The sequence below is a fragment of the Phoxinus phoxinus genome (genome assembly GCF_949152265.1).
Source record: "Phoxinus phoxinus genome assembly, chromosome: 9".
Taxonomy (NCBI): Eukaryota; Metazoa; Chordata; class Actinopteri; order Cypriniformes; family Leuciscidae; genus Phoxinus; species Phoxinus phoxinus.
Window position 1 is genome coordinate 16,982,507 of NC_136884.1, and position 24,799 is coordinate 17,007,305.

The 24,799-nt window shown below is 38.6% G+C and overlaps 1 protein-coding gene across 1 annotated transcript in view; it reads left to right on the top strand.

The window, feature by feature from the left end:
• slc2a13a (solute carrier family 2 member 13a) overlaps positions 1-24,799 on the top strand; it is a 62,401-nt gene that overhangs the window by 26,890 nt on the left and 10,712 nt on the right. Inside the window, exons 4-5 of the mRNA XM_079623639.1 lie at positions 10,714-10,822; positions 24,321-24,484. Coding sequence (XP_079479765.1) covers positions 10,714-10,822; positions 24,321-24,484 — 273 coding nt within the window. The remainder of the gene's footprint in view (positions 1-10,713; positions 10,823-24,320; positions 24,485-24,799) is intronic.

Sequence of the window (24,799 nt, forward strand, 5' to 3'; positions counted from 1 at the left end):
TATAATGTTATGTTATTTTCCTGTACTGGCACATGCCTGTGACGTAAATGCGTACGCGACGCCTTCACTGTCTAGCAGACTTTTGCGTTTTTACCGTTTTTACCCTTTAGACGGGAACGCGATGGTGGAGCGTTTTTAAGATTTCCACTCTGGAGGGTGGTTTCACACTTTTTGCGTTTTTAAGCCCCCAAAACGCCTTCGCTGTGTAAACGAAAGGCACATCCAATAAAATATTTTTACGTTTTCACCCACGAGCGTTCTCGTGTAAACAGGGCCTTAGTTTTGCACTGTACCAAGTTTACTTCATGTGTCTTACCTGTGTCTAGTTAATTATCTCGTTTTCCCCCCCTAGTGATTACCATCACTCACAATATCAAAATTCCCTCCATCACACATTATACCAAAATCCACTTTAAGTTTGAATTCAGGACAATGTTTTACAGAATTTCTGATTTGCTAAAACACATTTCTCGAAACCATCACCCACTTTCTCAAAACCTTAAACACAAAACCAAATCTTCAAACTATATTCAGAGAACCACTGACTCTTCTGGGAAAATAAAACAATTGCCTCAAAACCATTTTATCTGTGCCCAAAATCAAACAATATATTGTAACTAAGTAAACAAATTTAGCAATTATGTAAAAAGGTAAAGTAATCACAACTTACAGTAGTAAGGTGAATATATTGTAAATTGTATGTACTGCAATTGTAGTATTGCACTGAATCTTGTATAGTTTTGAATACAATACGACATACTACTATATTTAGGTGAATGTCTATACAATCACCTAAATATGTATACTGTATGAAGCTTTAAAGGGATAGTTCACTTTAAAATGAAAATTCTGTCATCATATACTCACCCTCAAGTTGTTTCAAACCTGTATGAATTTATTTCTTCTGCTGAACACAAAGGGAGATATTTTGAAAAATGTCAGTAACCAAACAGTTAACTGGTCCCATTGACTTCCATAGTATTTTTTTTTCCCCTACTATGGAAGTCAATGGGACCAGTTAACTGTTTGGTTACTGACATTCTTCAAAATATCTTTGTGTTCAGCAGAAGAAAGAAATTCATACAGATTTGAAACAACTTGAGGGTGAATAAATGATGACAGAATTTTCATTTTAAAGTGAACTATCCCTTTAAAGATGAAGTTTTATGCTAGTATTCTGCTCTCACAATGGCAACTGTTTTTCCATTGGGTGGTCATGTCTCTAACTTCACGGCATATCTGTAATTAAAAAGGAGATGTAATCAGCATTGGAATACTGTGAAAATACAGTAGTGCAACTACTAAAGCCGAAAAGGTTAAAACACTCTAAATAAAAAGCATGTTACAGTGCACTCAAAAGAGGCGAGCAACTGCAAAATCAAAGTCAGTGAGAGATTCATTCTGTCTCAGCATCACGTCTTCATGCTGGGTACGGCCTCAGGACTTTGTCAACATCACAGACAATGTCGTCTCTTGCCAGGCAAAGGGAAAAAAAACCTCTGGTGTGCCAGATCCAGCCTTGACAACACTGTCCACACCTTACTCTTTCTCGTCCTCTTCCTCTTTGTTCACCACCCCTTACACATATTCTTCCTCTTCTCCCTCTTATTTTGTTTCTATATATTGGTATCAACATTCAATGCAACATTTTGAGTCTATTTTGGCACTCTGAAATTACTTGTATTTTGTACAGTTGGTATGATCACATCATTAGAAACAAGTGTGAACAATTTTGAGTCGTGTGTGTAAATGATGACAACTGTGTTTTAGTTTTGTTTACCATTTGCCTGCCTGTTTTTAGCGTATTGCAACATAAGTGCATCACAGTGCAATTTTTTTTTGTGAGTTTAGAGTTTTGCAAAAAGAGTTCATGAGATTTGCAAACAGTGTCTTAACTACATGAACTTGTTTAATGTTTTACAGAAAGAGTGATTAATTCAACAAATTGGTTTAGGCTATTGATAATTTGGTTCGGAGAATGGGAATTAATGTTTTAGCAATTCAGAAAAACGCGGATACAGTTGTTTTCTAAAACAGAAGTTACATTTTTTAAGATTTCCATTAGTCAAAATTGCCCTTAATTGAACAATCACCTAAATATGTACACTGTATGAAGCTTTAGAGATTGTTTTATGCTAGTATTCTGCTCTCACAATGTCAACTGTTTGATCATTGGGTGGTCATGTCTCTAACTTCACGGCATATCTGTAATTAAAAAGGAGATGGAAAAGGTTTAAAAGAACAAGATAGAACCTCTATTCTCCAGTAGGATTTTCTTGGCATATTAATATTAAATGAAAGTCAGAGTACAGCAGAAGCTTGATCATATTCCAGGCTGCTGCAGTTGTCAGCAAACCTCTTCCGGACTTTTACCAATAAAGAGCCTTGCATGTACATAATTGGAAAGAAAATAATTATTTAGGGTCGCATGGATTACCCACTTTTGAGGTTTTTGAGAAATAGATGAATAAGTAATTCCTGTAATTTCTTAGAATATGAATTTTTTTTTAAGACTTGACACAGAATATGTCACAATCCTAAGTCACCAGCCCTGTCACCTTCAGCACTACATCTCCCAGAATTCTTCCTGGTCCACCACCTACACGCATTTCACAATCATCACCATCTGTCACTAATCACCTCATCAACTCTGCACCGGATATAAGGATATTACGCACACTCACTCACTCACTCACTCACTCACTCACTCTCATTGTCTGGTCTCGTCTCTACCAAGACTGCTTTAGTTTGGCTCATCACTTACCTGAAGTATACTCACAAGTTAATTCTTGTCCAATTCACCAGTCTGTTCCAATGAGATAAATTCACCAGTCTGTTCAAGTGAGAGAAATTCACCAGTCTGTTCCTGTGAGTCATCTTCCCCAGTCTGTTCCACTGGGAGAAACTCCCCAGTCTGTTCCAGTGAGTCATCTTCACCAGTCTGTTCCCATGAGAGAAATTCCAGAGTCCGCTTCAGTCCCAGAGTCCAGTCACAAGCCTGTTCCAATCTCATAGTTCAGTCCTGAGCCTGCTCCAGAGTCTGAGCCAAGTTCAAGGACTACTAAAGCCTCAGCATCTCATTTAACCTTAACTCAGAGGAAGAAACAGGCCTCTGCCAGTCCAGCCCTGACCACTGCCCAGTGTCTGTTCCAGCCCCTGACCACAACCCAGTGTCTGCTCCAGCCCCTGACTTTAGTCTAGTGATGGCTCCAGCCCCTGAGCACTGCACAGAGATGGCTCCAGTCCCTGAGTTCAACCTCATCCCAGTTTTCAGTCACGAGTCCGCTCCAGCCTCAGAATTCAGTAATGAGTCAGCTCCAGCCTCAGAATTCTGTATTAGTTTCCTCTATATTTACCTCCAGTCATTGAGTCCATACTAGAATTCTACCCCCAGACCAAGAGTCCGCTCCAGAGTACAGTCCGGTGAAGGCTCCAGCCCCTGACCAGAGTCTGGTGAAGGCTCCAGCCCTGTGCCCGCTCTCGTCCCAGAGCTCAGCCCAGTTCCTGCTCTACCGCCAGAACCCTCAGCCAACATGACCATCATGCCAGAACCCAGCCAGATACTTCCAAGTCCAGAGGATTTAGAGACCCCTCTCCCAATGATTGTTCTCCCTGTGACGGCAGTGGCCATAATGTGTGTTTGGGCCGCAGACTGCTCTCCCACTCATAATGGAAGTGGAGGTATTCATCCCAGAATTTCCTGTTTGCCCAGAGAAGACCAGGGAGGTCATTCCCCAGTTTTCAGTTTGTCCAGATATGACTATAAAAGTCGTTTCCCAGTCTTCTGTCTGTCTAGATGCAACCACGGAGGTATAGTTCAGTCATGGTCCCCTGAGCTACCTGCACCGCCAGTGCCACCCTGGAGGCTACCTATCCTGCCGGCACCTCCCTGGTCACCTGCTCCCCACTGATACTCTGGGTTCGGGCCAAAATTCTGAGCCCGGACAGCAAGCCAAATACGCATAACCTTTACTCTGTTTAATTTGATGTAAGTGTGAACTTGTGAAACGCTAGAATGAGACGGTCTAGTAAGAGTGCATGGCTACATTACACATGTGCCCGCCCGTCCTCACGGTCACTGCACAAAAATGCAATTAAAACTTTATTTGGGAAAAATACTTTGTATTACAAAGTCATCTTTGACTGTAATATCCAAGATGATTGTACTTAAAAATGCACCAACTTTTTTTTTACAGTGTTTTTGTGTAACTCTTCCCGCACGAGTTTCATGACTTATTTATGTCAAACAAGTTGGATGAAATGATGTATGAATTTATTGTTATTTCAGCATTAAAACTAGACAAGTTGCATATCAAAATATGTTAGCATTGTACAATTACATCAGAATATATAACAATTCAGTTTAGAGCACCTTTTTTATCCTGCATTTTGTTAAAATAAACCTTGTTGTATTTTGTGCGCAATAACCTAGAACGCTCTAGCGACCACATAGCAATATGCTAATGGTGCGTTAAAGTTCATGCCTCCTGTCTACCTTTAAACGGTTAAGCCCCAAACTCACACCACTGGTTACCCCCCACCCCCCCCACACACACACACCTATGAGCTTTGTGCTGGTGAAATGTCACTGCCCATCTGGGAACATATAGTTCTCTCCTTTCAAAAGGCCACAAAAGTGAACGCTTATATGACAAAACCTGTGATAAACCTGTCAGTATACAGACAATTTATGTCTGCGTGGAGGGAAATGTTGACATTTTGTCAATATTGGTGTAATATACTGTTTAGGGAGCATAATTCAGTCGGTAGAATTGAAGTCAAAGCACTGACATAAAATTGATGATTAAAAGGTCCATGTTAATTCTTGAAATACAATTCTAGAGTTCAGTTTAGTGTATACTGCACAATGTGTACTGCATGCTGCCTAGTATACACATTTATTTGAATAGTATTTTTGGGCTTTTGCCGCTTTTATTATGGGAACGGGGGTGGGGGTAGAAGCAGTTGAACGTTACATTGTTGTCATAGTGTCAACTAGTGGCTGAACTTGTGCAATTCAAGAAATTGTGCGTTATGTTCTATTTAGTTCAGTTCATTGACTTCTAGATTGTTTTCATCCATCACATGTGTTTCTTTGTCTTTGTTTTCCCGACACTGATCCGTCACCATGGACACTGACACTAATCATCACAACTCTTCATCTTTTAGTTAATCATCTCTGTGTATTTAAGTTTCTCCCTTTGTGCTGTTAATTGTCGGTTGTTGTTTGTGCATCGCACACTATCTCACATGTTGGCTTGTTATTCCTTATGTTATTTTATAATCATCTTCGTCTTCTGTGGATACTGAATGGAATGTATTTTCTTTCTCTTTGTATTTTTATATCAATATCCTATTCAAATCAATTTGGTAAATGAATTAGGTCATAAGTAATCTAAAAGTAGTCAGATTACATTATTTATAATCTAATGGATTGCGTTACTAACTAAATTTTTCGTCATGTAATTTGGCATCGGCAACCGACTTTGTAAGTAGTCTACCCAACGCTGGTGACTTTGTTTGTATCTTCTTTTTAAAGCCTAGTGGAATGAACAGCTTCTATGTGATAGTACTAGAGAGAGAAAATTCAAGAATAACTATGAGAAAGCGAGACCTCACTCCTGTCTCCTGGGCATGTCTGGAAACCTAGCAACCAGTTACCCAGGGCACTCTTGGATAACTACCCAGCTGCGAAGGTGCATCTGTGTAGCAGGGTGGCTCAAGCTTAACCAAGGCCAGAGATAAAGAGGCCGACATGGTGACTGAAAATGGGGATGCCTGAGGCTCGGTCAGAAGCGCGTAAAATAAATATCTGTCTAATGGCACATTCATCTTATTGTTTCTTTGTTACCAAGGTGTTTTTGAAAAAAAAAAAAGCCAACGTTCTTCGCCTGTCCGCTATTGAACTGCTTCGTAATAACACACAAGTGGTCAGTCACGCTGACAGAGGCTTGTATCTCAATTAGCGTGAGCACATGCTTGATTAGGGACTGATGAATGTTGTTTGTGTGACACAAAGTATGACACATCGATCAGCCTGCTATCTCTGAATCGATTCAGATATCACTGACAGGGATTTTTTGTTTTAATCAATGGAGGTCACTTGTTCTCAGGCAACCCTAGCGATTAAGGGCTTGTTTGTAGATCACTTGTTTGTAGATCACTTGTGTCTTTCTAGTGCTGGTGGTTATGGCATTGAAAGGTACAGAATGCTGTAATGTGACTGTAAAGTGAGTTATTCTGTCAGCTAGCACAATTAGTTTTTTTTTTGACATAACAAATATATTGCTAGAAATGATGCACAAACGTTGTTATGTTAGGTTATTAGCACTGCCCCTTCCAATGTTTCAATAAATCTCATTACCAAAATGTTTTGCCACATTCATTTTTGAAAGTAAATTGTTTCCTTATTTTTCTTTTAGAAGATGAGGCGAAAGTAGCGTATCTAAATGCAGCAATAAAAAATAAACAAATAAATAAAATATATCCACAAATGAGAGTAAACAAAACAGTGTGCTAGAGCACAGTCAACACTAGACAATAAGAAAACTGAACTGAGGGCAAGATATATAAAGTGAAATTAATGAACAAAATAAATGAATAACCATGACAACCAATCGTAACATACTTAGTAACCGAAGATGTGTTCACTATTCCCTTCATTAGTCCACTAATATAGACCACTTGAAGGAGTGAATGAAAATGAGTGAACAAATTCAGACACTGAGTGTGCCGGAAGGGCTGCCGCTTTTGCATAGTTCATGTTTGCTGTTTAATAATCATTCGAAACTTAGCAAATTGGCAGTAGTAATGAAAATATTTATCTTGAAGCTGTCATGGAAACTATGGACAACCCTTAATTAAACAAGATAATAATCAATTAAAAAGGAATTTATACCTGTATGATATTATGCTGTCGCCACATTGGACAAGAGGTTTGGAAAATGGATGATTGATTCAACTTTATGTGAGACACTGGAATTCATTTGACACGACCCTCATGGTGCATTATGGGCATTCTCTAGCCGTTGAGCGTACTTCGCTTGTACACTTGTTATTGTGGTTCATTCTGGGATTGAATGAGTGCACTCGATAACATCCACTATGGTTTCGGACACCACTACAAATGGCTGTACCCTCAAATAGTGCCTTATTTAAAGGTATAGGGAGCGATTTCAGGACACAGCCCAAGACAAACACGGGAAATAATGAGAAACAAACTAAAAGTCTATGAAAATGAAACGACAACTGAATGTGACAGTAACATTATTTGCTTTATTTCAGGTGTGTTTTTTAGAATGTCTTTAAAATGTACTGCAGCATAGCCCGATAAAACCAAACTCAGTGTTACGGAATGCTATAAATCCATTTTGCGCTTGCCGAGTTTGTTCTCTTCACTGTAAAGAGATCATGTAACAGTTATTGATGTGTAAAATGACTTCCACTTAAAGCAGCTCTTGCCACACTAGTTAAGAGTGCACACTCTAATTGCTTTAGAGGTGTTAAAAAAAGGTGTTTTTCTGGGCTAGTGTCATTGCAGTTGAACATAATTGGGGATTCCATGATAGCGAGGATCAAAAAGAAAAAGATTTACCTTCTCGTAAAAAAAAGAAAAAAAAGAAAAACAGCACACGCAACTTCCAGCCACCGTACTGCCAACATTTCACTGCTTCAGTTAATGTCTCATTTGATACAAAGAGTTAAGCTAACTGGCCAAATGGTTTCCATGGAGATGGAGAGGAGATCTTTGCAAATTTAAGGGTGTAAAGAATGTAAAAAGAAGTCCTCATTTGCAACCCTTCTTTTAAGCTACACTGGTACCTTTTAAGTTGATTCTTAGCAAAAACCACTTTGTTCTTTCAAAATGATATGTGCTCCATTAACATACAATTACTTATTACCAACTACCAACTAATCAAGTATTCTCGTAAGCGTAAATCTGCCAATTATAATACATACGGGTGAGCTGCTCGAATGGCGGCAGCCATGTTGCCCATAACTTATCCATTAAATAAGAGGGAAATGATAGGTGAAAAACACTGATGTAAAAGCACCCTGCCCTGGTTGTAAGGCTAAACTTGACATAAACTGTAAACGTGTCCCTCAAAACAAAGATGTTGATCATGGAACATGTTGCTCTTGGTGAAATCAATTTCTGCCTTCTTCAAATAGGCTATATTGGATTGGAAAATTGGGGTGCATACTTTAAAACTTGTTTATTTTGTCTTGTTTATTCTAAATTCCTTTGAATTGTAAAACAGTCTTCTTCGTCACACTAGACATTGAGCGCACAAAATGTCTACGGACACTGTAATGGTGGGTGTAATGGCGTAACACTCATAATTCATAAACATGAATTCAACATATAACAAATAGTAACAATGTAACGTTCGACTCGACTTCTTTCTTCTTCGTTCTTTTAATTCAGATAAGTGGTCACGCCATGACGTATCGATCTTCTACCCCAGACAGTAACAGAGTCTTGGCCCACATCTGGTACACGTGAAATCTACACGTACCGACACTATGTTGCTGTCTGGTACTGGTCACACTTCTTCACTTGATGCGAATTCATATGTCAGAGTTCACCAAACTTGACCTTTGGAAAGCAGTGAAATGCAAAACTTTTCTCATGAGCTTGCATAACCGGTCTGCGTATAAATGGATGTAAATGGAACGAAATGTGCAGTGTGACACCCCCCCCCCCCTCCCGCCAGTACAGTCATAGTCTCAGTGTCTCTGGTGACGTCGTGTGCATGGCGTGCGTATTACGTGTTCAGTCTATAGGCGCATATGTTTCTTTACTAAGTGACATCGCCAACTACTGGCATGAATAATACAGCGTTTTTAAACGTTTTCACTGATCAGTGTGAAAAGGGATCGTTTTGACAACGTTGGCGTTTTTATTACATCGTTGTCGTGTAAAAGTACCCTTAGTTGCTCTTCATGAGTAGTTCTACAGAACTCTACCTCATTGTTTGCTTGTTGGTGAGTGGTATTATGGATTTTTTGTTAAATATGACATAGTTATTGTGTCTGTCTCAGTTGCTACATTTATTATTTAATGTCACAATGCCAGATGTTTACTGACTGGTTTAAACTCTCCTGTACTAACAAGCTGTAGACTTTTTTACTGTAGACCTTGCCACTGTTGCTTTGGCTTTTGGCATGCTTAGTTGGGGACATTTCATATTCAACAATATTATTGATCTGCCTTACTTAAAGTGGACGATGACGCAATTTTCTCCTAGAAACAAACTTGTATTATTTTCATGTTATCACTGTGAAGCTGCTTTGATACAATCTGTATTGCAAAAAGCTCTATCTAAATAAAGATGACTTGACCAGAATATCACAGAGAACTGGGGGTGGACTGCTTTGACTTGGCCAGTAAGAAACCACCAGAAATCTCTAGCAATGCCCTTACAATACAAGAACAAATGTAGGGGGGAAATGTCTGACTGAAAGTTGAACTTTAAAACTGATAATTAAGGAAAACAAGTAGTCCTTCACGTCACCTTAGGACGCAGACTTGTTGTATAACTTCCATGATGACTTCTGGTGCTTCCTTAGTTACCATGTTCCTAAAGCCCACTGCAATTAGATTAAAAGGGCACACAGATGTTTTGCCAGTTTTGTTTGGAAGTAAGGATTGCATATCTGAGTGGATGAAGTTAGTGTCTCATTAAAAGCGCTGTTCCTCTGTACAGTCCTATTCCGAGTGGTTCATGAATTTGAGTTTGGAGCGGTAATCAAATAAGCGTCTCTAGTCGCCGTCTCTGGAGAATATCCAGTCATCACTCGACATGAGAACCTGCAAGCTTCCTCTGAAAATATCAGACTAACACAGCACAATTTCACTCCCAATAGGGGTTTATGTGTGGGAGTGTATAGAATTATAGGAATAATACACCCAAACATGAAAATTTGCTCATAATTTTCTCATCATGTCATTTACAAACCCCTGTGGCATTATTTTTCTCTATATATACTATGATTTGTCTGTAATAATCTCTGTGTTGCTCTTATTAAATGTTTGAAATCAATTGAATAAATGTCATTGTCTTGGAATGGAAAAAAATAATGTACTAACAAATGCATGTGCTTTATTTTAATGCCCTGGATTAACCTCCTTTGTAATCAGCTTACCAAGAGTAGGCAGCCATTTTAATTTAAAACTTTTGAGAGATAATTAATGTGTTGTAAATATTATGGTTTTCTTGCCCACACTGTGAAGAGAGAGTTTTTGTTGACTAGATGTTGTCCAAGTCCAAACAATACACTTGAATTTCATGATTTGAAAAAAAATAATAAATATTCAATACAAGTTTTTTTTTTAATGTAATATAAAATATAAACGTGTTTGAGTGCAGTTTACAGCCAAAGACACACAGCAAATGTTATTAAATGAAAAGAGTGTCAAACTACCATTTCTCAGTTGTGCTTCTTCCTGGTGCAGCTCATATTTTCAGTCGTTTTGGAACGTTATAAAAAGGATTTAATTTAATCCATTAACTGAATACCATCCACTCCCAAATCTACAGCCATGAATCCGCCATAGCTCTGAAATCTCATTTAATCAATTTAATCGCTGTCGGTGTAAATGGGGCTTTAACAGGGACAGAGGTATTTCTCATAATAGGATGTGTGAGTCATTCTTGTTGTTGATGCAAGTGTTGACGTAAATATGTATTTATATATTTGTGCTTCCAGAGGGCCCAGTGATCTGGCGCATGCTGACCTACCCTCCGGCTCGCCGTGCTCTCGTTGTGGGTTGTGGACTCCAGATGTTCCAGCAGCTTTCTGGCATCAACACAGTCATGTAAGTCTCCTTCACTCAATTCTCAGGTGTTCTTTCAATCTCAACTGAAGTACTATTATCAAGTATGTCATTTGTTCAAGAGGCCATTTCGTACTGTTTTTAGCATTCCACTTGTAATGCCAGTAATAAGGCCAATCAAGGTTTCTTGGACCAAAACAGTCATAAACTTCAAAGTTTACTCAAACAGAAAACTGTTTCTAAAAGTCTACATAGGCAATTACCTTGTAAGGAAGCACCTTATTCAAATTGAAAAGTGACTGATTTCAAACACTCTACACAGTAACTCCACACGCTGCACAAATTGCGCTCAAGAGACAATTGACTCCAATAGAATTGGATATTAGCACATTGCTAGGCTAACAATGTGATACTTTTGCTGCATTCTCGCCATGTTATAATTACCGCAGTTTCGAAATGACAACACGTGACATTCTAATTGGTACTTGCTAAAGATTCCCACCTCTCCTCATCCTTGCTACACCTGTCAGAATTAAATATGAAAGTTTTAAAGGCACAGTCCTAAAAATCCTCTATGTAAATGAATCAAAGCGGGTCAAGCTGCTGAAAAGATACTAAAAAGATGTGTATATGTACTGTAAATATGGTCGCCATTTGTTAATTTGAAATATTCACGACTATGACATCACAACCATCAGCATGGTTGTGATGTCATAATCCTTGAAGATTTCAAAATGTCATTTTGCCATTTAGTTTCAAAGATTGGTATACGTCCAATAATAGAATGTATACAAAGTATAATTCGCCTTTGGCTAAGCCACGCCCTAGAATGTAGATTGACCAATCACAGCGCAGCCAAGAACGAGCTCCCACAGAGGCTCCGACACTTTTTCACGGCGCTCCATTGACTTCAACGCAGGAGGCTCATATTTTTGGTCTCGGCAGGCTATTACGTCGTCGTTTTATAAAAAATATGGTTAAACGTTGTGCCTGGGGCATTTGTAACACAGATACGCGTTTCCCAGAGAGGTTGGAGGGGGGTGTCCGTTTTTTCCCCTTCCCAAAACCGAAGTTAAATACTGACAAGTGTCGTCTTTGGATTAAACTGTGTGGACGTCCTCTCAGTCAGCGAAACCCCTCAAGGATCAACAAGCACACTTTTGTGCTCTAAGATACATTTAGCTTTTAACCTTACTGTGAAGTTATACTAGTTAGACAGTTTTATGCTGGTTTAGTTATGATTTCGGTTCTCTGCACCTAATTGTTGATACGCTAGCACACGCTGCTAATAAATACAACTTTATACTCGCGCAGTCCGTTTGCTTTGTAAATAATAACGATTATAGAAGTGAATAGAGACCTACCCAGCTTTGCATGACAGTGTTTCTCCTGATATTGTTAGTCCCAGCCTCCGTCTCGATTAGGATATGCTGTGGTTCATTGTTTGACTGTGACCGTTATGCTTTTGCCTCTATTTGGATGCCTTGTTGTTGCTTGCGTTTCACCGTTTGTCTTGAATAAAGCCTTCAAACGCACACTGCAGACACTTCTGCCTACTTCTATCGGACACTTTATTTGCTGCTTTATAAAAGTTTGATAAAATTTCAGCAGGAAGAGCTGTCACAGCATAAGCCATGTTGATACCAAACCAGAGCCCAGATGAAGTTGTCGGAGGTAGCAACAGTAACTAAGGGGGGCGGGGCTTAGCCAAAGGTGAATTGTCAAATGCATCTTGATTTAAATAACGGCCTTTAAAAAATGCCACACATAGATGTTCATTTATGTAGGACAGACTGTTTCACAACTGATTCAAAATTCAGATGTTGTTCATTCACATTCACAGATGTGACTGTGCCTTTAACTTTAATGGATACCCTTCTAAAGTGTGATTTCCACTTCGTGATCTCTTGTCTTTCTCGCTCCTTATTCACTGACTATTTTTCAAGCATTGTAAACAAATCTCGGAATGTGTGCTGTTGCTAAGCAACCCCTCATGGCAAAACGAGAAGTGTTTATGGGAGGGAGAGGGGAAAATTGCGTGTGACAGTGTGTTTACTTTTTTTCTCAGCTGTCATTTTGGAAGATGACAGGTCATGACAGATGGATCCTAAAATGGCATTCTCGGTCAATCAAACACCTTCATTCTTATCCTTCTGTCGTTGTCAATCAATCTGACCTAAGCAGGTTTAGACAGACAGTATAGCAGTTAATACTGACAGGTAGACTCACAAACACACATATATGAAGTTGTGTAAGGTTTAACCTGATCTGCTGTTTCATATTTACCTACAATTTACTCTCAATCGTTCCCGCATTGTCAGGTGTCAATCCTTTGTACACAGGAAGTCTTGTTGTGGGATGTGTAGTCTGTCAAGCTTAACCTCTGCACAAAGAATTTGTCAATACCTCTCATGGAGCAAATGTCTTGGGGGATGTGTGTCGATTTGATGTCAGCCGGAAAAATCAATTTGGTTTAGAAAAGCACACATCCAAATCTTACACTGCATCTGACAGTGACGATTTAACTCCTCAAAATAATTGCTAATTTTTAACAAAATAAGGCAGCATCTTGTAGGATTTAAGGGCGAACCAAACACAAATGAATCTTCAAGATGATTCGTTCCACACAAAATTCAACACTCCAGACTCCACATCAACCATTCAGGATCATAAAATCCAGGCTCCAGCCAGTCTGAGCTCATCAACGAAAACCCCCAGCTAAAAACGTTATGGCCATGCCAGATTCAAAGAGATGAGCCCAGCTAAAGGAAGAGCGTTGTCAACGTTAGATAGTTTGGAAAAGACTGATTGGTTCAGCGATGGCACAGCTCGGGACCCACCAAGATAACGGCAGAGGTTGTTTGATCCCAAGACAATGATCTAAAACAGGCCACGTTTTTCTTAAGGACCTCTGAACGACCCTTTACATATCAAAATACATAAAATCATCCCAAAACAATTCTTGGCAACTTATAATCAAACATCGTTCAACTACATAATTCAATATCATGTCTAGAGTTACTATTATGGTTAGATCGCATAAGTCATGCAATTGTTATTACTATTAAATGTTTGAATGAAAGTGTTTCTTGTTTCCTATCAGTAAGATCAGTACGAATTCAGAAGATGGCTTGATTAAAATCTGTGTAAAATGTTTTGTTTTCTTATAATAGGAATCATGTCTAAACTGTACACTCTGCTAGAGCTGGAGAGTAAAGAGATCACCGATAACGCATGATTTACGATGAGAGGGGAAGAAAATGCCACCTCTCAAAGAAAGAAAGTGTCTAATTGGTCAGAACTCATCCAGGAGGCTGGACAAACATTTGAGTTTAAAATCTTAGGACAGCATTAGAAGATACTAGAAGATACATTGAGTAGTCATGGAGAAGCCATGACGGAGTAAGCAGACAGACGAGTAACCATGTAGACAAGCAGACGAAAGAAGACAAATCAAGATCAGAAGAACATGGGTTAAACAGCTTCATTCAAGCCATCTAACTACTCTTGTCTCAATTTTCTTTCTCTTGCTTAGTTTCTTTTCTTTTCCGTTGTGAGTCTTGGTTCTAAGTTGAGTTTTGCTGCAAAGTTTCGGTCAACGATTCCAACTTCAAAGACTTTCCATCCATCCACCAACACACCACGTGATTGGCCGCCCAAGACATCTATCGAGATGAGACACGAGGAGACCGCCAGCCAATCAACGAACCCGGGAAAACCCCTTTTACGCAGACAAAAGGAATCCCCAGAGGAACGCAAAGACAAACAAGTAGCCTCCAGAATCTTAGCTGAACTGGTGCTTTGATATAAAATGTAATAACCTCACTCGCACGAATTCATACGATATTTGCTAAATCGTACACATTTTACGAGTTGCCCAATTCGTATGAATTCTTACGGATGACCTATCCCTGACCCCGCCCCTAAACTTACCCATCACTGGGGTTTAGACAAGTCGTACTTACTCGTACAAATTGGTTGTGAGATAGCGTTGATCTGAACACAAAGACAATAGAATTTCTTTATCAGTGACAAGCAGCCCCTCCTGATGGACAAGACCCCTGTGTAGGCTAAAGCACCGGCCATGCTACTGCCGTAATTAGCTTGTGCTAATGCTTCCTTCCAATCAGACATTGAACAAGTCTGCTTTCCTGCAAACAGCTTTATCTCCCCTCACTCCACTCCCAAGCCATTATTCACATGCCTTAATTGATAATTAATGTGTTATTTAGTATAGAACATTGTCGTCACATGCTAATACCAGAGTGCTAACAACAAGTCTGAAGGGTTGTAGAGGAATCAGTATTGGTGATGTTGGGTTGTCGTTGGTTTCTGAGATGGCATCCTGAATGTGTATGTGTGTGTGGCAACTGAGCCTCATCTGTGCCTGGATAAAATTATTAGATTAATCCCTGTTGCCGAAACAGGCCGAGCAATCCGGAATCTCTGCGTTTTAATTAAGACGGATGCTCATTACAGTCGCTAGTGGTCATCATCAATACAGATTGGTTCTAGTGATACATTGTTGGCCTGTATTCGGTCTTGCTGGCACGCTATGACTTGTTCCTTGGGTTTGTGACAGTGCTGGCACCACTGGCCTTTGGCACTCTGTGTTTTTGTGATTCGTATGGAGTTGTGCATGATTCATAATTACCAGCTGTGAAACTCCCACAGTCTGTTCACTGACCAGACAAACAAAAATGCTCTGATCTAGGGTGTGTTTCCCAAAAGCATAGTTACCCAGCTATAGTTGCAAGATCCATCATTACCAACATAGTTCAATGATTCAGCATTTCCCAAATCCATAGTTCCAGCAAACATTCACAAATATAGCATAGCAGTGATTGGAACTACAGCTCTCAACTTGTGGGTATGAATTGGACTTTAATAGATCATGCTCTTGGGCTCAATAAGCAAGCTGACATTCAGTACATTTCATGTGTTTTATTCCATATAAATATATATAACTATGACTTGTACCTCAATAAACTCCTAATAATTGCTTATTAATCATTAGTAAGGTAGTTGTTAAATTTTGGTGTTGGGTAGGGTTAAGGGATGTAGAATATGGTCATGCAGAATAAGGCATTAATATGTGCTTTATAAGTACTAATAAAAAGCCAATATCCTAGTAATATTCATGCTAATAAGCAACTAGTTAATAGTGAGAATTGGACCCTGAACTATATTGAACGGAAAAAAATAAGTAATCCTCAGAAGCCATGTTCTTGAAGAAATTACGCGACGAAAGCTTTTAAATGAATAAACCGCATGTATACAGGAGTAAACTGTAAATCAATTAGATATTGCATGTTAACATGATTAAAATAATGAATGGCTTTGTGAACGGCAATAACTGACCTGGGATTTCGAATCAGTTAATTGGCAAGCTCTTAACCCACCACCTGCATGTGACGTCAATAAATCCAATTTGTGGAATCGACGTGGTTCAAACAAGGTGTGACCATGTTACTCAAATATCCGGGAAACAGTTGTGACTAGTACATTTCTCAAACATACATATGGTGGTTAAGCAGTGAGTTATGATTTTGTATTGGAAACGCACCCTTGGTTGTCTGCCAATTGTGTAATTTCCAGGAGGTATGGGACAATGGGAAAGAAAGTGTAGTGTTTACAAATTCTCAGGCTTCTAAAAATTAGTGGCATCAAATCTTTGAAGATATTCAGGGGTGAGTCCACCTACAGTCCAACATAACCTGTGTGCTAGTATAACATGTCTTTGTTATGTCTTGTTTTTCAGCACAAACAAGCCTCCTTTTCATTCAAATGAGGCTCAATATAGAATGCGCAATATTAGTCATACTGTATCTTGAGGCACTTTTTCGATTGTTCGCACATCTGTATATTCCTTTTTGTTTTCAGAGTTTTCTGTTCGCATTTACTTGCCCTTAAAGTCTAAATTAAATGAAAATTAACCCTATCTTTTAGATCTTAACGTGAATTATTCATGCATGTATATGATGCTTCTGCCCTGATCATTTAATCCATGCTCCTAACTCAAAAGGTCTATCATTTTTTTGTGTTTGATGTGTGTTCTTGGATTCAGATCAGTGTGTGTATATACCGTATACCATCTAAGCACGAAACAATGTTCATTCCTTTCATTATTAAAATAGATTAGTCCCCATGGGATTGCTTCTCGCTACCTCTTTCTCTGTCTGTCTCTCTCTTAGCGTCTCCCTGTTTTTCTCTCTAACACACACTTCTCACTGGCTGCTGAGTACAAGTCCAACTGCTCTCAGCCTGTTCTCCGTTATATCCCTTCACTCCTGTTACTTCACGTTTATCATGAAGATGGATGGTGTCCGAGATTCAACCAAACACAGCACAAGCAATCTGTTGCTCCGTGAGTCAGTCCGTATGCAAAAACCCTTTCAAAAGTCTCATTTATGAGAGAGAGAGAGAGAGAGAGAGAGAGAGAGAGAGAGAGAGAGAGAGAGATTCCATTTTAAATATGACATTCTTCTTAACGGTTTAAAAAGACAACCTATTTGTTTCTTGCCATGATATATTGTGAATCTCATTAATGGGTTCATAACAATTAAAATTCTGTCATAATTTACTCACCCTTGTGTCATTCCAAACGCATATGACTTTTGTTAATCTTGAGAACAGAAATTAAGATATTTTTAAAATCCTCTAATTATTTTTGTCCAGTCATTTTAGTTGCTATTGAATGGCCATTCAACCAAAATGGTAAAGCTTCAAATCGTACATTGATATATTGTAATAGTAATCCATATGAATCAAACTGTTTAATACAGGTTTTATTATGAGACACATGATTATATGATGAACAGGTTTAATTTAGGCTTTTATTCATTAATAAACATTAATATTTAAGTAATATAGTAACACTTTATAAGTCAGGACATCAGAAACCCACAACCAATTAAACGAACCCTATTGTAAACACCAATATCATAGATTGGTGATGGACTGTTTGGAAACCATCACCAAGAAACCTCCCAAAACACCCTAGAAACTACATGCAAACATGTTAAAAAACTCTAGATTTGTTTTTACTATTATTTTGTTAGTAATTATTTTAAGTTTTTATATTTCTTATATGTTAATTTATTATGTGTTTCCTCTATACTGTCTCTTAAACATTATGGGCCCTATTTTAACGATCTAAGCGCATGGTCTAAAGCGTGGGGCGCAAGTTCACTTAGGGCGTGTCTGAATCCACTTTTGCTAGTTTAACGATGGGAAAAATGGTCGGCGCTCCCGGCGCATGGTCCCTATCTCTTAAATGGGTGTGTTTTGGGATTTATGTGTGTTAAACCAATCAGAGTCTCATCTCCCAATTCCCTTTAAATGCCAGTTGCGCATGCGCCATGGTGGATTCGCTATTTACATGACAGAATTTGATAGTGGAAAGACTCCTTCTCCAGAGAGGAAACGGATCTGCTCGTGCGCGAGGTTAAACCCGCCTATGGGTGTGTACGCGCGTTGTGGACCCGCCTATGGGCGCACATTACTAACACACTAACATAATTTTTTTTTGTTATTTAAAGAGTGCGTTAGTAATGTGCGCCCATACGCGGGTCCATACCGCGCGTACACACTGCTTATTAAACACGCAGTCTATTTCTGTTGCCTCAAAATAGCAACGCGCCAACAATGCAGCTTGGTTTGCCATTCACATGGTTCTACCTTTGTGGCCATGAGCCCTGAATATTTAAGGTGAGTTCAGTTATAGAATACAGTTGTTGCTCTGAAAAATGGCTGACAGAAGCTTTCTGGTGATGTGTGATTAAACCCAATGCGTAATTAATCACACGCACACACACACATAGGCTAGTCATCGTGACATTCAGTGAAATCACAACCCAGTGTTGGTGTTGTTGAGGTTTCAGTCATTAAAATGCTGCCTCTAAGGCCTTAGTGTGTACAAGAAAGACAAATGGCTGTTGAACTCTCACTTTTCTCTCGGTGGAGTGTGGCAGCAGTAAGACCTTTGAAAAAGCCTCATAACTTAAATGTCAGTGTGTGGTGCGTGTACCTTCGCCTAGAGTGAATGAGGCAGTCTGCCGGCCAGCGGGAGTCTCTTACGAGAGAACATTGTGTATTTGAGAGTGTCTGCTATCTGGTATCTTGTGTACACTTCTATATTTCTGGTTTAACGCAACTAATACATTATAGAATATAGGCTTTTATTCACATGTAAACATTGATTAAACTATTTCTTTAAGTAATATACTGTAGTGTCAATTAGACTAACCCCATCTTAAACACCAATGTGGTTTTATTTTGTGCCAAAACAAGTCATATTTCATTTTTGATTACACTTTATTTCGATAGTCCAATTTAGACATTCCACTAACTATAAGTAACTTTTCAACTGCATGTCAACTAACTCTCATTAGAGTATTAGTAGACTGTAGTAGACCGTAGTAGACTGTCAGTAGACTGTTAGGTTTGGGTTAGGGTTAGGTGTTAAGGTTCAAGTTAGGAGAATAAGTTGACTTGTAGTTGCCAAGTTACTTATAGTCAGTAGAATATCTGTTGGGGAACCAACAAAATAAAGTGTTAGCAGATATTAAGCATACAGTCGAGTCTACTAATGCTCAAAAGACAGTTAGTTGACATGTAGCTGCAAAGTTACTTATAGTTAGTAGAAAGTGGACTATCGAAATAAAGTGTTACCCCATTTTTTAGCCTTTCTGTGAACCTTAGAGCTAAATTCACCCTTTTTGCTACTCTATATTTAAGACGTATATATGGCAAACATCTTTGTTCAACATTTACTTTAGGTTTGCAGTACAGTTTGTACTGGCCCCTCCTTCAATGACTGCTTCTTTTTGTAAGTTTGTAATTCTTACAAAACAACCACACCGAGCTGCTCCAATTAGGACAGGGTCAGGGGTGCGTATCCTGTACAACAATGTAAGTTGTTGATTCACTCATAGGAGTCACTTTTAGAGTATTTTACGGTGTTTCATCCGCATCTGTGCTCAAATGTATTCATCTGTCTGCCATCAGATAGAGTCAATGTTGCAGCTTAGTTTCAGATCCTCAAAGAGAGGAAGTGAATTAAGATTTTTTTTTCTCTCAAAAGATCAAAAAACTGTGATTCTTTTAGACATGGTCCTTTCAAATGAGATCCAGTCTAGACGTTGACCACACCAGTCTTTATCTCATCCAAACACTCAGCAATTACCTCTTCTATCCACATCAGAAACCCTCCCCCCATCCCTCGCACACCATCTGACATCTCTGTTGATTCCCTGACTCACATCGAGTGGTCAGGGGTGAATTTGCCATGCAGGGTTATGTCAGAGAGCTCTTCAAACAGTTGCTATTTTCAGACAAGAATCAATCTTACACCTTGGCATGAGTCCATGGCTTTTGCCATTTCCTACTCAATGCCTATGTTTGAGTTCATTTGTGCGCCGAGGCATTCGCAGGGCAGTTAGCGCTACTATAGATAACACAAAACCGTGACTTCGTTAGCGCTTTCATAATTGTAAAGGTCAATCTGTCTTGTTTTTCTATTTTTCAGCTTCACTGAGAATCTTTTAACTATCACATTAAGGATCCAGCTTACATAAGCTATATACAAGCCAAAAAACAGCTTTCTATTTTGGTTGATAAACCAAACCAGGGTGCTTCTAATTCAGCTGGCCGTGATACACTGATGTTGTTGAAATTATCATACATATTTTGTGATAGATCAATGTTTGTATGACAGCTTTATGCTCTTCACAAATATTTTCAGATTTGTGGAAATGCTAAATAGGGATTTCTTCACTTTTAGGTTTGCCCACAGTGTTGCCAAGTCTCCGGTTTTCCCGCGGAATCAGGCTAATTTTACACTGTTGCCGCGGGTAGTTTTTCTACTTTCTAGTTTTTCATATTGAACACCATCACCCGATTGGGTTAGTTTTTGCATTTGGGCCGGTTTTGTTGTGCAGACCTGGCAACCCTGTTTGTACATTTAAAAAACTCTAGTGGCAAAACATCCGTCTGCCTCCCTGTATCCTCCCAACCATCAATCATTTCCAGGAAGCAGTAAAGTCAATGCACCTGAATGGATCCTCACTGTGGCCAGCTAGTGTTGTATGTTTTTCTCTAATTATATTGTCTAGAATAATGAACTGGAAAAATAATAATAAAGAGTTATAAAGTTAGGCATTACTCAATTAGGGATTTGATATTTTTAACAATCTGAATTTTTATTTTCAATTTATTATTTGATAAAAATAACTAAATTTACTGAATTCATCAAATCTACTGTTACTTACTAATACTTACTAATTTTTTTTAGAACTAGTAGCCTACATAAAATAATATAATAGTTTTGATCAAAATAAATAAATTTGCTTGGAGGAATTAACAATATTACAATCTGAAGAGCTTTCTTTATTTTTTTAGAGCAAAAAAGCCTTCTTGAGAATGTCCATACATATGGAATTCAGCCTTAAATAAATAAAATATGTGTGAATTTTGTCTTGCATAGAGACCCAACAGCACATTTCCACTGTCAATTAAAAAAAGTATAAATATTTATGTACAGGGGGGGGAAATGGTGTAGGATTTTCAATCAGAAATTGCTAATAAGTTTAACAATTTCAAAGAAATGGCAAGGAACACTGAATAAACTTGATTTTTTTTAAGTTGAAAGGCTGAAATTGTATTCTTCTTGTAGAAAGTAGTAATTTTTGATTTATTTACAACTTCGAAAAATCATTTTACCCAGTATGCACATGCTATTTAGAGTCCTTCTCTGGTATTTTTCCAATTTTAACTTAATTTAAGGGCTTAAGATAGTGTTAGCTCTTGAAGACCAGTAGATCTGCAGTGTTAGGTCATTTGAACAAACCCACAGGGGTCGCTGACCCACTGCTAGAAGCCCTGATTTCTGAAACAAGGAAAGAAAGAAAAAACCTTGCCACAATGTCCAGGGAATAAGACATCTCTTATCTGGCCCTGCATGAACACTCATCGGTAACTTAGGAGCCATTCTTCTCATTTTCTGACCTTTGACACTACTAGTACCACAAACAATACCTCATCTCTTTGTCTTTGTACAGTGATGTGCCTTCTTTTATCAGGGCTATTTATCCAGCTTATTTGTGGCCAATAGAAGAGACAATTAGGGAATGAGTTTTCCCCCCCAAAAAGACCCTTGAGGGCAACCAAAGGTTCACATTTTAATCAACCCAATGGAATAGAGCCAGGAAGCTTTTAAGGATCAAGACAGAGCACTTTAAGCACACACACACACACACACACACACACACACACACACACACACACACACACACACACACACACACACACACACACACACACACACACACACACACACACACACACACACACACACACACACACACACACACACACACACACACACACACACACACACACACACGGGAATACTGTGAACAGAGAACTAGGCAAAGGTGAAGAATCTCCTACTTTTGAATCTCCACTGCAGATCTACTGAGTCTGCAGGCAAACAAGATGCATGCGTGAAATACGTCTAAAAGCTCAAAGGTAGTCTTCACGAAATTTAGGAATGAGGCCGAATTCCCGTTAAATCTGGAGTAGCTGCCGAATTGACCTTTTTTAATAAGTGGTTGGTTAAATGCTCAACGTATTACAGCTGAGACCCTTTGACGTCATGGTTTGAAGAGCTGCATTAATGGAAATAATTAGAGCGATGTAATTCCACACAATCTGGTGGATGGTGAGGGTCCGTGCACAGGTGTTTACTGGTCAGGCAACAAGCATTACATTTAAAATGTAATACTAACGAGTATCCAAGTTATCAATAATGCAAGAAGGAAATAAGCATTAGTATAAAAGGTTAAGTATTTTAAAACATGTCAAGATCGTATCAGTCATATTTTATGTTATAGCCTATTTTGGATTTTTTTTTTTTTATCCTAAAAGTAACAGGAAACCATTGCGACTATAGTGATCTGGCATTTTTTTAAGTCTCATTGCTGAATCTGAGCACAGACTCAGTCTGTCCGGGATCTCTGCCTATTTTAACATGGTTTCTACTCTTTTAAACTGACACAGTAGACCAAACAATAGATGCCCCAAATGTGTGCTTTCACAGCAGCTCTTCTTATCAGCACTCTCTGAGCAGAGTGTACTTTCTCAGTGGGTAGACTGAAAGCATTGTTTCTTTTCTCTCTTTTTTTTCATCATACAATCTCTGTATCTCGTTAAATGTTTCGCAGGATAAGGATATTCAGATTTCCATTGGGGTTTCTTGCACTGCAAAACCATTGGATTTCATTTAAATTAATCAACTGTGTTCAATATATGCGGTTCTGTTAAACACTTACAGTAGCATTCATTTTTGCATGAATTGTATAACAATAAGGTCTCCAGATTCCTGAAATAAACCCTTGGACAGTATATCAAGATTTTTTTCGGTTTTGTAATTGTCCAGCATTGGTTCCCGAAGTTTTTTTTTTTTTTTTAAAGGTATTTTTTCAAGCTGATGTGAGGTTAAAGAGGTTGAGGTTAAAGGGTATTTAAGCGCTGTGTTGCTACACTGATGCAATGACTTTATCAATTGGCTCTTTTATTTAGAATGTGGCACGAGCCACTATATTACACACTGTAGTTTCTCCGATTCATATCAATAGTACAGTAGTATGTCTTATGTGAGTCGCACCATTCACTTTGTACTGTATAAATTGCATGGAGCTGCGTGATCATTCTGCAAACCTTCTTGTTTAGTGTTTCACAGAAAAAAGAAAGTCATTCAAGTTTGGAATGACACGAGGGTGAAACTGAATAGGTGAAAGAATTTCCATTTTTGGATTAGCTGATTGTATAATTTGGCATTCAAGACTAAGGCATGCATATAATAATGCAAATCCCTTGTGAATGCGTGTGAGAGAGAAAGAGAACAGGAAGACGGCATTTTACTTTGGGTTAATAAATGTTTTCCAAGCTTCAATCCTTTGTGTCGAGAAAAAAACACGAGTGTCGCTCTCTGGCTTAACCTCACATCCATTATGCAGCGTTCAAGTGCTGACGTTACAGGCGAGTGCATGTCTGTGTTTTTGCGTACATGCATAATTATTGTACAGAATGACTAAATATTCTAGGTTTTTAATCGTAAAGGAGGATTTAAAACACAGTCATGCATAACAGTTGACCGTAATCGCTAAAAAAAATAATTTTGTCCCCTGCTCATTGATGAAAGGGATATTTGAAGGATTTAAAGTCCTCAAAATCATAATGAGAGGCAATTAGTTGCAAGAATGCTTGAAAAAAAAGGAGACCGTTTTAACTGAAAAATATGAGATGACATCCGCCAGAAAGAGGAGGATGAGTTGATTGCAAGGCCACGATCTCATTGGCTGATGCTACATGGGTGAAGTGGAACTGATTGGCTGGCTCAGTCAGAGAGGAAGCAGTAACTGAAGTGTCTGGCTATGTTCAAAATTGCGGTTACTATTTCTGAAGAATAATACCCACAATGCAATGTGACTCAGAAATTCAGATGTATACATATGTTCCCTCTGCGTTCTATCTGTAGGTACTACAGTGCCACCATTCTGCAGATGTCAGGAGTACGTGATGACAAGTTGGCCATCTGGCTAGTGACTGTCACAGCGTTCACAAATTTCCTGTTTACTCTGCTGGGCGTTTGGTTGGTTGAAAGGGTGGGCAGACGTAGACTTACGTTGGGGAGCATCTTCGGTAAGATTTTGACATACTTCAAGAAGCAGAATACTGTATATTCAGTGTATTCCAAACTTATTTTGGATTCTAACATTTAACTTTGGTGCCTTTTATATAGAGAGGGGAGGGGGTACAATTCAAAAGTTTGTGGTCAAAAGTTCTGTTTTACTGTATGTTTTAATAAATACATGCAGCCATGGTGAGCATAAGAGACCTCTTTAAAAACAGTAAAAAATTCAGCTTTGTCATCACAGGAATAAATTACAAACGAAGTAAAAGTAAAAAATGTAAAAAAAAACTCAAAGCTGAGTTTTTTACTGTTTTTAAAGAAGT